The 11478-nt window shown below is 43.6% G+C and overlaps 1 protein-coding gene across 3 annotated transcripts; it reads right to left on the reverse strand.

The window, feature by feature from the left end:
* Positions 1-1574: 1574 nt before the first annotated feature.
* Positions 1575-11117, reverse strand: SLITRK4 (SLIT and NTRK like family member 4). Of its 3 annotated transcripts, none has more exons than XM_066559308.1 (2): positions 11008-11117; positions 1575-8302 (listed from the first exon to the last, which is right to left on the reverse strand). In XM_066559308.1, the coding sequence occupies exon 2, from the start codon at positions 8250-8252 to the stop codon at positions 5739-5741; it is 2514 nt and encodes an 837-aa protein (XP_066415405.1). In that variant the 5' UTR covers positions 8253-8302; positions 11008-11117; the 3' UTR covers positions 1575-5738. The 3 variants fall into 3 exon arrangements, with proteins under 3 accessions (XP_066415405.1, XP_066415404.1, XP_066415407.1); XM_066559307.1 differs by lacking the exon at positions 11008-11117 and adding an exon at positions 10604-10681; XM_066559310.1 differs by lacking the exon at positions 11008-11117 and adding an exon at positions 10129-10185.
* Positions 11118-11478: the final 361 nt, after the last annotated feature.

Here is an 11478-nt window from a genome sequence, read left to right on the forward strand (position 1 = left end):
AGTATCTGTCTGTTACCAGTGGCTGGTATTTTAAAAATAACAGACTGAAATGTGTTGCTTTCAGACAATGATTTAGTTATCTAAGTATTGCTAGTGAATACAAATAAAATTAGCAGTGAAACAAAGATATTTGCAATAAACTGCCTACTTAATGGAAAACAAGCGCGGAGTAACTTTGCTCCATTATAGGGAGAAAGTAAATTGTATTGTTAAGAAAGCATTTCTATTTTATGTGAGATCTACCCCAAGTGTATGTATAAACCAGCAAATTTATATAGTTTTGTGCCCATAGTACAGCTCTGGGATGCCCACAGCTCTTGAATCACTGCAGAGTTCCACTGACATCAAACAGACACAAAACTGCACTTGGTCTGTGCTCTCCCTACAGTCGTTTGAAAACAGTAACAGCTTTACCACACAAATCAACAGAGTATAAAGCAAGATTATATTACTTTTCAAGTCAAAAATTACTTATTTTTATTTCAATGATGGATAGATCTTGTAGTTCCTCCTTTTTTGTTCACTAGGGTAACAGCAGTTTTTACTCCATTAAAGTCTGTTCAGCCAGTCTGGATTTCCATTGATAAATTTTTGAGAAGAGTTTGTCCCTGAGCAACAATATTCTTATTTTTGTTTTCCAACACAGCATCAACCATAATACATAAGGATGAGTGAATTGAAATTTGAAATAAAAACTAATAATGACAAAACATATTAACAGAAAACTCTCAAGTTCCTCTGCATTCAGGAAAGCAGTGCACACTTATTATCAAAATATGAATAATTAATTCCTGGTTCTCAAGTTTTTCTTTAGAAAGAAATTATATGGAATATTATATGTTGGCCTTTCTCAACTAATGCTGTGGGTTTGTTCCTAATGTTACACTTCAACTAGAAGTGAAAAAAATCTGTATCAAGTCCTGATTTTCCACTCCATATCCCATTCTGATTCACACTCACTGCCATTATAATGCATGTTAAACCCTGCACAACAGGGAATGCTTAATCTAAATGTAATTCTGTTCCTGCTCTTCTCCCTTGCCATGAAGATTTTTATGAGGCTTTGTAAACCATTTTAACTACAAAATATAAATTTGGAAGTTAAACTACCTAAAGGTATCTTTGCAACTTTCAGTTATAAAACCAACCTAACCAAATGAAATGGTAGATGGATGGGTGTTTTTGCTTCTTCTAAGGACAAATTAACTTTTCTTTCCTCTGAAAAATTGTTATTGAAAATGACTAGTAAGAACAGCAGAATCAAAGCTAATGCCCCTAACATTATGTAATTGTTCCTCTAAGCACTTCTGGGTTGAAGAACTGAGAATCCAACTGAAAACTAAATTCTGCTTGTGGTAGTAATGGAAAAAAAAGTCACCGATTTTGGAGGGATTATTTGCACAACAGGAGGAAGAAAGATTTTGTTGGACAACAGAAGATGAGGAAAACTTTCTAAATTAAAGAAAAAATTGTTGATATGGTTAGAAAACATTACTGCATAACTGCTTGACAGATTCTCTCTCATCCATATACAAATAATCCAAAAGAGAATATCACAGGCACTTAACAAAGTCTAGTTTCAGAAATACAATAGTAGCAAACAATTTTATTAATATTTCATACAAATTTTGAAGTCAACACTGACTAGTATTTTGATATTGATGAAGGCAAACAAAATTGATAAACAATAGGTTTCTGTGTTTTACATTGGACTGGATGTCATAAGTAACTGCCTAAATTATAAACTAACCTAAAATAGTAATGATCAAAACAGGGTAAAGCCAATACATTTTGTTTTCTTTACTTTATTTCAAAATAGAGTGATTATAAATACATTCTTGTTATATTTCCTTCCTAACTCTTTGGATGCAACCAAAAAAAAAAAAAGTCTCACTGTGCTCATTTCATACAATATCAACATACAAATCATGCAAAAGATATTATAGATATTATACCACCATCAAGTTCTGGATGTTTTTTCTTGATTCTGAAACATTTGTTAACATTATTCACAAGGCCATGCCTTTATAATTTATATCATCATTATGGCTTTAAAAAAAAAAGCATTTAAAAATATATTTATACTAGATTGTTGCATTATTGTCAATCTTGAACACTAAATGCAAAACATAAATCACCTGTTCTTGTGTTCTTGCACCGCGGTATTTGCTGTCTGATAAAATTGCACAATTTTTTTTCTTTTTCAAGGAAACGAGTACACTTTATTGATTTCATTTAAAAATGGAAACTTCTTTATAATACAATGGAGACAACAGATTATGCCAACACCTTCACTGATTTAGTTTATGTCCATGGGTCTTAACAGCCATTTTACAAGCATGGCCACTCAAACCAATATAATGAACAGACAGACCCGTTAAGCCACACCCAAGAGTCACCTTCTCAGAAAGACTGACCAGAGATTTGAATGGACATCACACTAAAACTGCTGTGCAGACACATACACCGTTTCCAAACATGGAGAAAATAACCTGACACTAAGGTTGCCATTCAAAGTAACAATTTCACAGAAAAATAGTGTTCTGCCAGCTTCTGCATTCTTCACTCACACTATTATGCCTACATATTGCACCATACATTGTAAAACACTTAGGGACAATTTCTACAGGAAGGTCCAGATTGTGCAACCTTTACTGATGCTGGTGAACCTACACTCAACTGCATAACCCCAGACGAGTCTCTGGGCTCTATGGATTATATACAATGGTTCTGAGCTGGCTTGTTCTGAAGTCAATGACAAAACTCTAGCTAAGCCCCATTCTTGGGCAGGTATCTAATTATTATCTCATGAATCGTACCCCTGCACATGATTTAGGTTGAGGTGAAATGCTTTACTGGAATTGGGGCCTCAGTGATCAGAAAACTCTGACCCAGTGTAATGGTACAGCATAACAGTTCAGTTCTTTTGATCAGCAAACAGAAGACACCACTCTAAAAACCAAAAAAAAAAAAAAAAGCTCAAACAAATTAAAAATACCAAACCAAACCAAAAACTCAGAAAGAACACCCCCAGAAAACCTCACAACACAAAATGAAATAAAAAAAGCCTCATTTTTTTTAGCTTAGGAAGGTATGATCATTTATCTCTGTTCTTTTGACTCAGGGCAGCACAAGTCACAAGCACATCAGTTTTACCATCACTTAGAAGTAATTCCTTACTTGCAATTTTTAATATTTTTAGCACATTGCTCTCAGGAGGATCATACAGGACATGCCAGCGAGTGTGTCAGACACCTTCTGCTTTGGCAAACCCCAGTGAACTTGGACCCATCCTCGAGGCCACACAGCTCTGTGCAGAGCAGACCAGGACCTGTCACCCTCAGCCTACTGAAGGAGCCAGCAGAGTCCACCTGGTCAGTGCACCATGGACACTCCTTAATCCACAGACAATAAATGAACTCACATGTTCTCATCCAAAACTTAGCCATGCATTATTGCATCATTGGTAAACCAGGAGCTTTTTATGCCAGAACTGCATGTGTACGCAGTATCCATGTCCTCAAAATCCCCATGACATTCTGAATCAAGTTAATTATTGTGCATGGATAGAGGCAGCTTTTTAAAGAAACTCAGCCATTAATTCATCTCTTGCAATTTTATTATCTGAAGTCATGTATATACTATGCAGTATGGAGAAAAATAATAAAACCAGTCTCTTTCTAAGCCAAAAGAGCATAAACAAATGTCTGAAAGTAGAGAAATGTTTTGTTTGCTTTCCCTTAAATAAAGAGGCAGTGCTTTTTTTTTTTTTTTTGGTCTATTTTGATAAAAATATACTGCAGGCTGTTTGCCAAGTATCATTCCAGAATAAAAATTTCAACTCAGTGTCACAAAGCCCTGAAATTAGAGGTTTATATTGGAAATAGCTGACACAGCCTTCTTCACAGTATTATTATTGAGTCTTGCTCTAATTTTTGCTAGCATCGAATTCATGACAAACGTTCATGTTTATATCCTACTATCTTAATTGACTAATGTATTGATTATAAAAGGTAAGGAGGGGTAAAGGTTCTGAAAGCAAAGGAGAAAAGAGGGTCTTATCCAAAGCTCATCGAGTCAAAGAAATTTTGTTAATCTCATCTCATAGATTTGCTCTAGGATGCTTTACCAATGTATCTCCATTCTCATGTCAGAGTACCATCTATCAGTGAGATACAATGGGGATTTTCCATTCTCCTACCTTTTTTCCTGGCTATTCAGATTCAGCTTTCACAAAGGCAAGCTTTTGCTCTCTAGTTCTAAGCTACACAGTCCTCTGAACTGAGACCACTATATCCATTTTGCACTATGGTTTTGAACAGGATTTGCCATATTGTTCACTGCTCTGATCAGGTTTTGCTGACTAAAAGCAGCCAGAGAGATAAGAACAGAAAACTTCTGCATGTACAATAAAAATATTCCCCTTAGCATGAATTCCTGTAAATGCTTGTGAAAAGTATTCAGATTAAGCTGTATAGAGACCTGAAAAGCAAGAAAACTGATGGCAAGTAACAGCCTGGGACACAGTACTAAAAAACTAATCAATCTATTTCAAAATGCACCATTGGTAACAGATCTGAAATAAGGTAATATGCTAATCTCACGAGAATAGTACAGAACAATTTTATTATTATTATCATTATTATTATTATTATCATTATTATCTGATCACTTAATTCTGGATGATGCTATACATTACATCCCCGGTTGCTGTTTGGTATATTGTTCTGGTTTTATTTATACTGAATGATTAATGCATTGTGATCAGGAAAACAAGTCAGGCATATTAAATACATATTAAGGAGTACATATTTTTTCCTATGTAGTATACAAAGTATTTCATAAATATGAATTATATTACAAAAATAATTTCTGCTACGCTCACACAGTAAGCACTTTGACAATTTTGGACAACCTGTTGGGGTTGCGAGAGTTTCACGTAACTGAGAAGGAACTCTAGTTTTAATTAGAGATGAGTCTTAGAACAGATTCTGCATAAATATCAAATATTTTCTTCAGATGTCACGAATACTGCAGAAGTCAGGTTGAATTATTTTCTTTCTTTCTCTCTTTTTTTTTTTTTAATTTTCTGTATAGACATGTATGCTTCAAGTGGTCAGATTTATTTCATAGGTATGTAATGCATGGTATATTTTAAACACAATTTAACATTATAATTCCAGTGGTTTCAAGATGCAGCCCATAAATGTAACCAATTTACACATACTATTGAATGTTCTCTCTTTGCATGCTTGTTACTTTCCAGGTAAGCTTTAAACAGTGTCATTAGAACACCACAAATCAAAGGATTACTCCAGTTCCACCAACTTAAATCCACGTGCAGGATGAAGGACCCAGCTGAAGTACAAATATCAGTACCAGGTTTCTTGTGTTTGTTCTAACAAATCACAAGGAGACGATGGTTTGCATTTGAGATACAAAACATATATATGCCTCTTGAGGTTAAATTCAGTGTAACGTGTATAAAGCATCCCTTTGGCAATAGAGTTTGCAGTATCCCTACAGGATTCCACAGGGCATGAGCTTTATGGAGTAAAATCTATTAAGGAAATTCTCCTCTACTTGACAAATCATACACGGCTACAGTTAATCAGACACCCTTGGATACACCTGCCTCTATGCCTATCAATATAATATAGTATTTGGAAGTTAAAAGTCAACAAAAGGCACTTTCATCATTAAATAAATGTCCTCTGTAGGCAATAAGATTGTATGACCTATATTTTATTCAAAGCTGTTTGTTCTTCAAGGACTTGTAGGTAGTCAGGTGAACCTTGAAGTTTAGCTTTTAGTTCAAAATATTCACTTTTTCTTTGTTCTACTACAATTTTACTATGATTACCACCTATTAGAGATTTCTTGGCTTTTTTGTCTTGCAGTTTCTCTGGGTAACGTATTTCAAAGCCACTGACCCCTATGCTGTTGTATTCCTTTTTACTTTCAAGAAAGTTTTGAATAAATACATTGGAATCCCTTCCAGGGAATAACTCATCCAGTTCATCGATTGTGCTAAGTCTTTTTCTGGAATCCACATGCAATAAATCTTTCTCCTTGTCATTCATATTTCTCAGAATGACTTTTTGCCCTGGTGGGTCAGCAAACGTGAAGCCTGTTTCAGACTCTTTCAAGCCACAGGTATGACTTTTGCTCATCTGCTCAATGGTTTGAGGAATGAAGGCCTCTGCACCCAGTCCATCTTTTTTGTTTGACTTGTGATCGTGCTTTCTTAGCTGCAGTTGCATAGAACTGCACTCTTGGTTTCCAATCCCTTCATGCTTTATGGTTGGTTTTTTGTTGCGCCGAAGCACAAAAACAAGAAGACAAAAAGCAACAAACACTGTTAAAATCAGCACAACCAATATGCTCAGGATTAGGATGGACAATGGAACTGGGCCACCAGGAGGACTCCGGACTGGTCCCGGGGGTGTTGTAAAAATAACAGCAGGCATGGGACTAGTGAACAGAGCAGATGGCTTGTTTAAAAGTTTAGGACAGAGAATCTCATTTTTCAGAGACTTAAGTTCTATGTTAGCAAACTGCACAGGTGTCTCACATTTCAATTCCTTCACCACAATACCGTCATTTAGCTTCTCAAGCCACAGTTTTAAAGCAACTAAATCACAAGTGCAGTCCCATGGATTACCTTCCAAATCTATTTGTGTAAGAGACTTTAGCTGATCAAGAACACCACTTACAGGTAAATACATGAAGTGATTGTTCCTCAGATTCAGCCTAGCAAGTGGTGCACCAGCAAAAATATAGGCTGGCAAGCTTCGCAGAAGATTGTTGTTCAGGTAGAGCAACTGCAAATTTGGCATTAAGTCAAAGGTGCCTGCTAGGATTTCTTTGATAACATTGTATTCCAAATACAGATACTGCAAATTGTGGAGGCCAGCAAACATCTCTGGGCTCAGACGCTCTATCTGATTGCCATTGAGGTACAATCTCCGTAAATTTGTAAGGTTGCGGAAAACATCTCCTTTGATCACTGAAATCCGATTGCTGCCTAAATGTAGCAAATCCAGCCCCTCAAACTCAGCGAAATCTGTAGTATCCACATCCTTAATATAATTGCCATTTACATGCAGTTTCTTGGCATTTAAAGGTTTTGGTACGAGTTCAGCCATCGATTCTATATTTCTTTCTTGGCAATTTACGCTTAATCCCAAGTCTGAAGGATGAGTTTTGCAAACACAAGGGAGCGGACAAGGAGTTAGAGGAGGCACCCTGGTCTGGTAAGATACGATCTGACTGAGATTGCGACTGGACAGTGCTTTGCCTGCTACTATCCCCGAGATCTTCGAAGGATTTGTAGTCTTTGGTGCCTTTGTGACTAATCTGTGCACTGATGTTTGAGTGGTGTGGCCGTTGGGCGTGCTGTAGCCGGGCTCCAGCTGCGAGGGAGGCAGGATGCGCACGTCAAAATCACTCCCTGTCCCCATGGAGCACAGCTCCTGCTTATTGGTCTCTTTCAGCAGCCTTCCATACAAGTCACTGGGTGTTTCACAGATAGCCTCTCCAATGTAGATGTTATAGGGCATGTTCTCCAGCCACGCTTTCAAAGGCAACAAATCACAAGTACAATTCCAGGGGTTGTCTTCCAGCTGCAGTTCAACAATTCGCCCGATGTGTTCCAGAACTCCAATGTATGGCAGCTTCTGGATTCGATTCCCCCGTATATCCAGATGGGTTAGAGAAGCAAATCGAAAAATATTATCGGGAAGGAATGAAATCAGATTGTCATTAAGTATCAGGACTTTCAGCTTGTGAAGCTTATTGAAGGCTCCCCGTTCAATAAACTTGATTAAATTGTAGTCAGCTTGGAGATACTCCAAGTTCTCTATGCCAAGGAAAGTGTCAGCCCGGAGAATCTTTAATTCGTTGTTGTTCAAGTGCAACTGTTTTAATGCACTAAGACCCATAAAGGCCCCTCCCTCAATGTTCTGTAACTTATTATTACCCAGTTGCAAGGACACTGCATGTGTAAAATTAAGAAAGGAATTTGGATATAGAATAATTAGCAAGTTGTTTTGAAAGTTGAGGTGGTAAAAATTAGACCATGGTGGTTTAAGCTGATTTGGTCTGTAGACTGCAACCTTCTCACAGTTGACATAGAGTACATTCTCAACTGACACACAGGAGCAAACATTGCAAATTTCCACAGATATATCAGCATCTGCAGTTGTAGAAGAAACTGGAGATGACAGAACCAGAAAGAGCCACAGAATCATCTTCTTATGATCAGCAAGCAACTTTAGGCTCCTGAACAAAGATAAAGAATCTAAAGAAGAAAGAAGGAAAGAAAAAGAAAATGTTTTTCAGTTGACATTGTTCCAAAATGTCACATGGGTTAGAAATTGTATACCACTGAGCTACTGTACCTGCCAAGTATTATAGATAAACTACAAGAACTGAATTTAAAATAACATGAAAGACTTTAACAACCAAACAAATGCATGGGAGCTGGGATGATTTCAAACACAGAATGTAAATTTCTGTAGAGAAACACAAATAACTCTCAGGTCTGTCAAATGTATTTCTCTCTCTTGTACATGCCAAGCATGCATAACTAATAAAGTAAAATAACCAAAGGAGATTCCAATTTTATGCATATTTACTCCCCTCAATTGTGCACTGCTCATACGTTGCTGTGCATTTCAGGGATATTAAACACAAATGCTGGTGTTATGCATGCCCAAACATCTAGGATGGGATAGCACAATATAGAAGGGATGGAGATGCTGACACTAAAAAGCAATGCCAATGCTCAGTATATGTGTATAAAGCAACAGCACATACAGATGTATCGCTATGATAAAGATATTCACTCAAGGGCTACATAGGCATGCACACACATTGTTTCTGTCACTTCTGATATCTAGTTTAAATAAGTAGGTGGTAAACTGACTGCAGAAATACAACTATTCACAAAATAAGATCAGCTCTGGGTGACCAATGGAAGCACTCAGACATGGAAGAAGCATGCACAAGCATACAGCCCCATCCCCAGGAATAACAATACACTGACTTGCAGGGAAAAACAAAATCACAATTTGCCAGTCTGATACTATTGAAATCTGAGAACTATTTTTCCCCCCCTAAAACATTATGTAATTTGCTCTTAATCCTGCATTGATAAGAACCCTTTGCATATAGTCCAGCCAGCTAACTGCCATTTTTTACGCAGAAGAACTCGAGCCACAGCAATTCCTCTGAGTTATAAGGTAGGGTTTTTTTCCCCCCCTTTTTTTAATAAATCAGTCAATAATCAATACATTGCACACACACACATTCCATCTTCCCATTACCCCCATTTCCCAACTTGTCCCTTTCATTTCCTGCTGTAGGAAGCCACTGAGCTGGCAGGAGAGAGCCAGAATGAAAAGTGGAGAAAGCAGGAGCCAGCTGGAGGGAGGAGAACCGGGCTAGAGGGAGACACAAGGGGAGGATGCGCCGGGGGTCCTGGCAGGGAGGGGAGAGGAGGGATGAGGAAAGACCTCAGGACAGAAGGGCAAGAGAGAGAGGAAAAGCACAGAGGAGAGAGGATAGGATGAGAGGAACGGATGGCCGAAGGAAGGGGTCAAGGGGGCCGCTTCGGGAGAAGGGGGAAGCGGAGCAGCGGCTGCCGATGCCCGCAGGCTGCCGACCCCGGCGAGCGCGCCCCCAGGGGCGGACCGGTGTCCCCGCGCCCCCGCCGCTCCGTCTCCCTCCCCCTGGCAGGCGCCGTCCTCCCGTATCCCTGCCTCGCCCACGCTCGAGTCCCTCTTCTTCCTCAGCCCCGGGGCCCCGGCCGGTGCGGAGCGGGCGGGCTGCGGGCGCTGCGCGGGGCTGGCGGCGGGGCGGCGAGCCCGGCCAGCAGTGCCGGCACTACCGCAATTTTTTGCCGCATCCGGCTCGGCTGGTGCCGGCTCCCCTCTGCCGTGGGCGCCCCGTCGCCCTCTGGCTCCCGGCGGGGGAGGGCGGCAGGGGCACGGGCGCGCTCGCACATCCCGGCCGGGAGCGGGCAGAGCGCGGCGGAGCAGCCCCGCATCCCCTCCGCCGTCCCTTCGCAACCAGGCACGGCCGCGCTCCCCGCCGCTGAACGCACGGGCCCCCCCGCCCCGGTACCTTTGCAAAAGTCCAGCCCGCAGCAGAGCCACACACCCCCTTCTCCAGCCCCACTGCGCAGATCCTGCCCCCCCGTCCCTCCCACACCTCCGCCGGCTTTTCCGGGCCGCCCGGCCCCGGTGCCTCCGCTCTCCCGGGAAGGATGGGAGAGGGCAGCGCTGCGCCTGGTGCCGCTGGCCGGGGCTCCGGGAGAGGCGAGCACGATGGCAGAGAGGCTCCGGCAGGAAGCCACTGGCGCCTCGTCGCGTGCACCCCCGCCTCCCCCCACCCCACCCCTCGCCGTCTTTAAAACAGCACCGGTAATTATTATAGCAATGAAAACAGAACCTTCGGAATGATTAAAAGAAATTAAAACGCCAACGTACGGGCGGCCCCGCCGTGCCCCCACCCCCGCCCGCACTCACACGCCCGGCGGGCGCTCGCCGCCCTCGGTGATGCTCCCGGCTCTCCGCGGCCAGCCCGGCACCGTCCCTACCTCGGCGCCCGGGGTCGCCGCGGCTCCGCTCGGCTGCGCTCTGCCGCTCTCCCCGCCAGCTCCGGGCTCCGGCGGCTCCGCGCACGCCGCGGGCGGCGGGGGCAGCCGGGGCGCCCGCCGGGGCCAGCACCGCCGGCCGCGCGGAGCGAGGGCAAGCCCGGCGCTGCGGAACCCCGCGGGCTCCGCCGCATGCAGCAGCCGCCCGGCTGAGCCCTGCCCCGCCGCGGTCCCCCGCACACATGCGGGGAGAGGATCCCTCTGCACACGGGCGCCCGCTCCCATCGCACTGCTCTCGCCCACCCCCTGCACGCAGCGAGCCCCCTCCCCTCGCCACACGCACACCCGCACACACACACGCACACACACACACACGCACATATACAGACACACATGCACGCACGCACCGAGCGCTGCTCCGCCGGGGAGGGAGACGCCGCTCCGGGGCAGCAATCCCGGCGCATCGCCACGGCCGGAGCCTCTCCCGCAGCCCGGAGGCGCCGTGCCGCCGGTACCTTTCCCGGGGAGCGCTGCGCCCCCGCGGAGCCCAGGCGGGGCGTGCGGGGCGGGAGGAGCCCCCCGGGGCGGCGGGAGCGGCGGGGCCGCGCCGGGAGCCGCGGCGCTGCCATGGGCGGCAGAGGCAGCCACAAGTGCAGCCCCGGCCGGGACGGGGCCAGGGCGGACCCCGCGCCCCAGGAGCCGCAGGGCAGCGCGGCTGAGAGAGCCGAGCGGGGGAAGGAGGGAGAAGGCAAGGAAGGACTCCCCCCTCTCTTTTCTGGTGATCTCCCCTCCCGGCTTGAAACAAAAGTAGAGGTGGAAACTGAGTGGGCAGGATGGTAACATTTGCTGCATTTAATGTGAATTGCAATTATGGAGCG

The sequence above is a fragment of the Molothrus aeneus genome, chromosome 14 (genome assembly GCF_037042795.1).
Source record: "Molothrus aeneus isolate 106 chromosome 14, BPBGC_Maene_1.0, whole genome shotgun sequence".
Lineage (NCBI taxonomy): Eukaryota > Metazoa > Chordata > Aves > Passeriformes > Icteridae > Molothrus > Molothrus aeneus.

What these genes read in the sequence shown, in the direction of transcription:
- SLITRK4 (XM_066559308.1), bottom strand. Translation starts at nt 8,252, where the DNA reads ATGATTCTGTGGCTCTTTCTGGTTCTGTCATCTCCAGTTTCTTCTACA.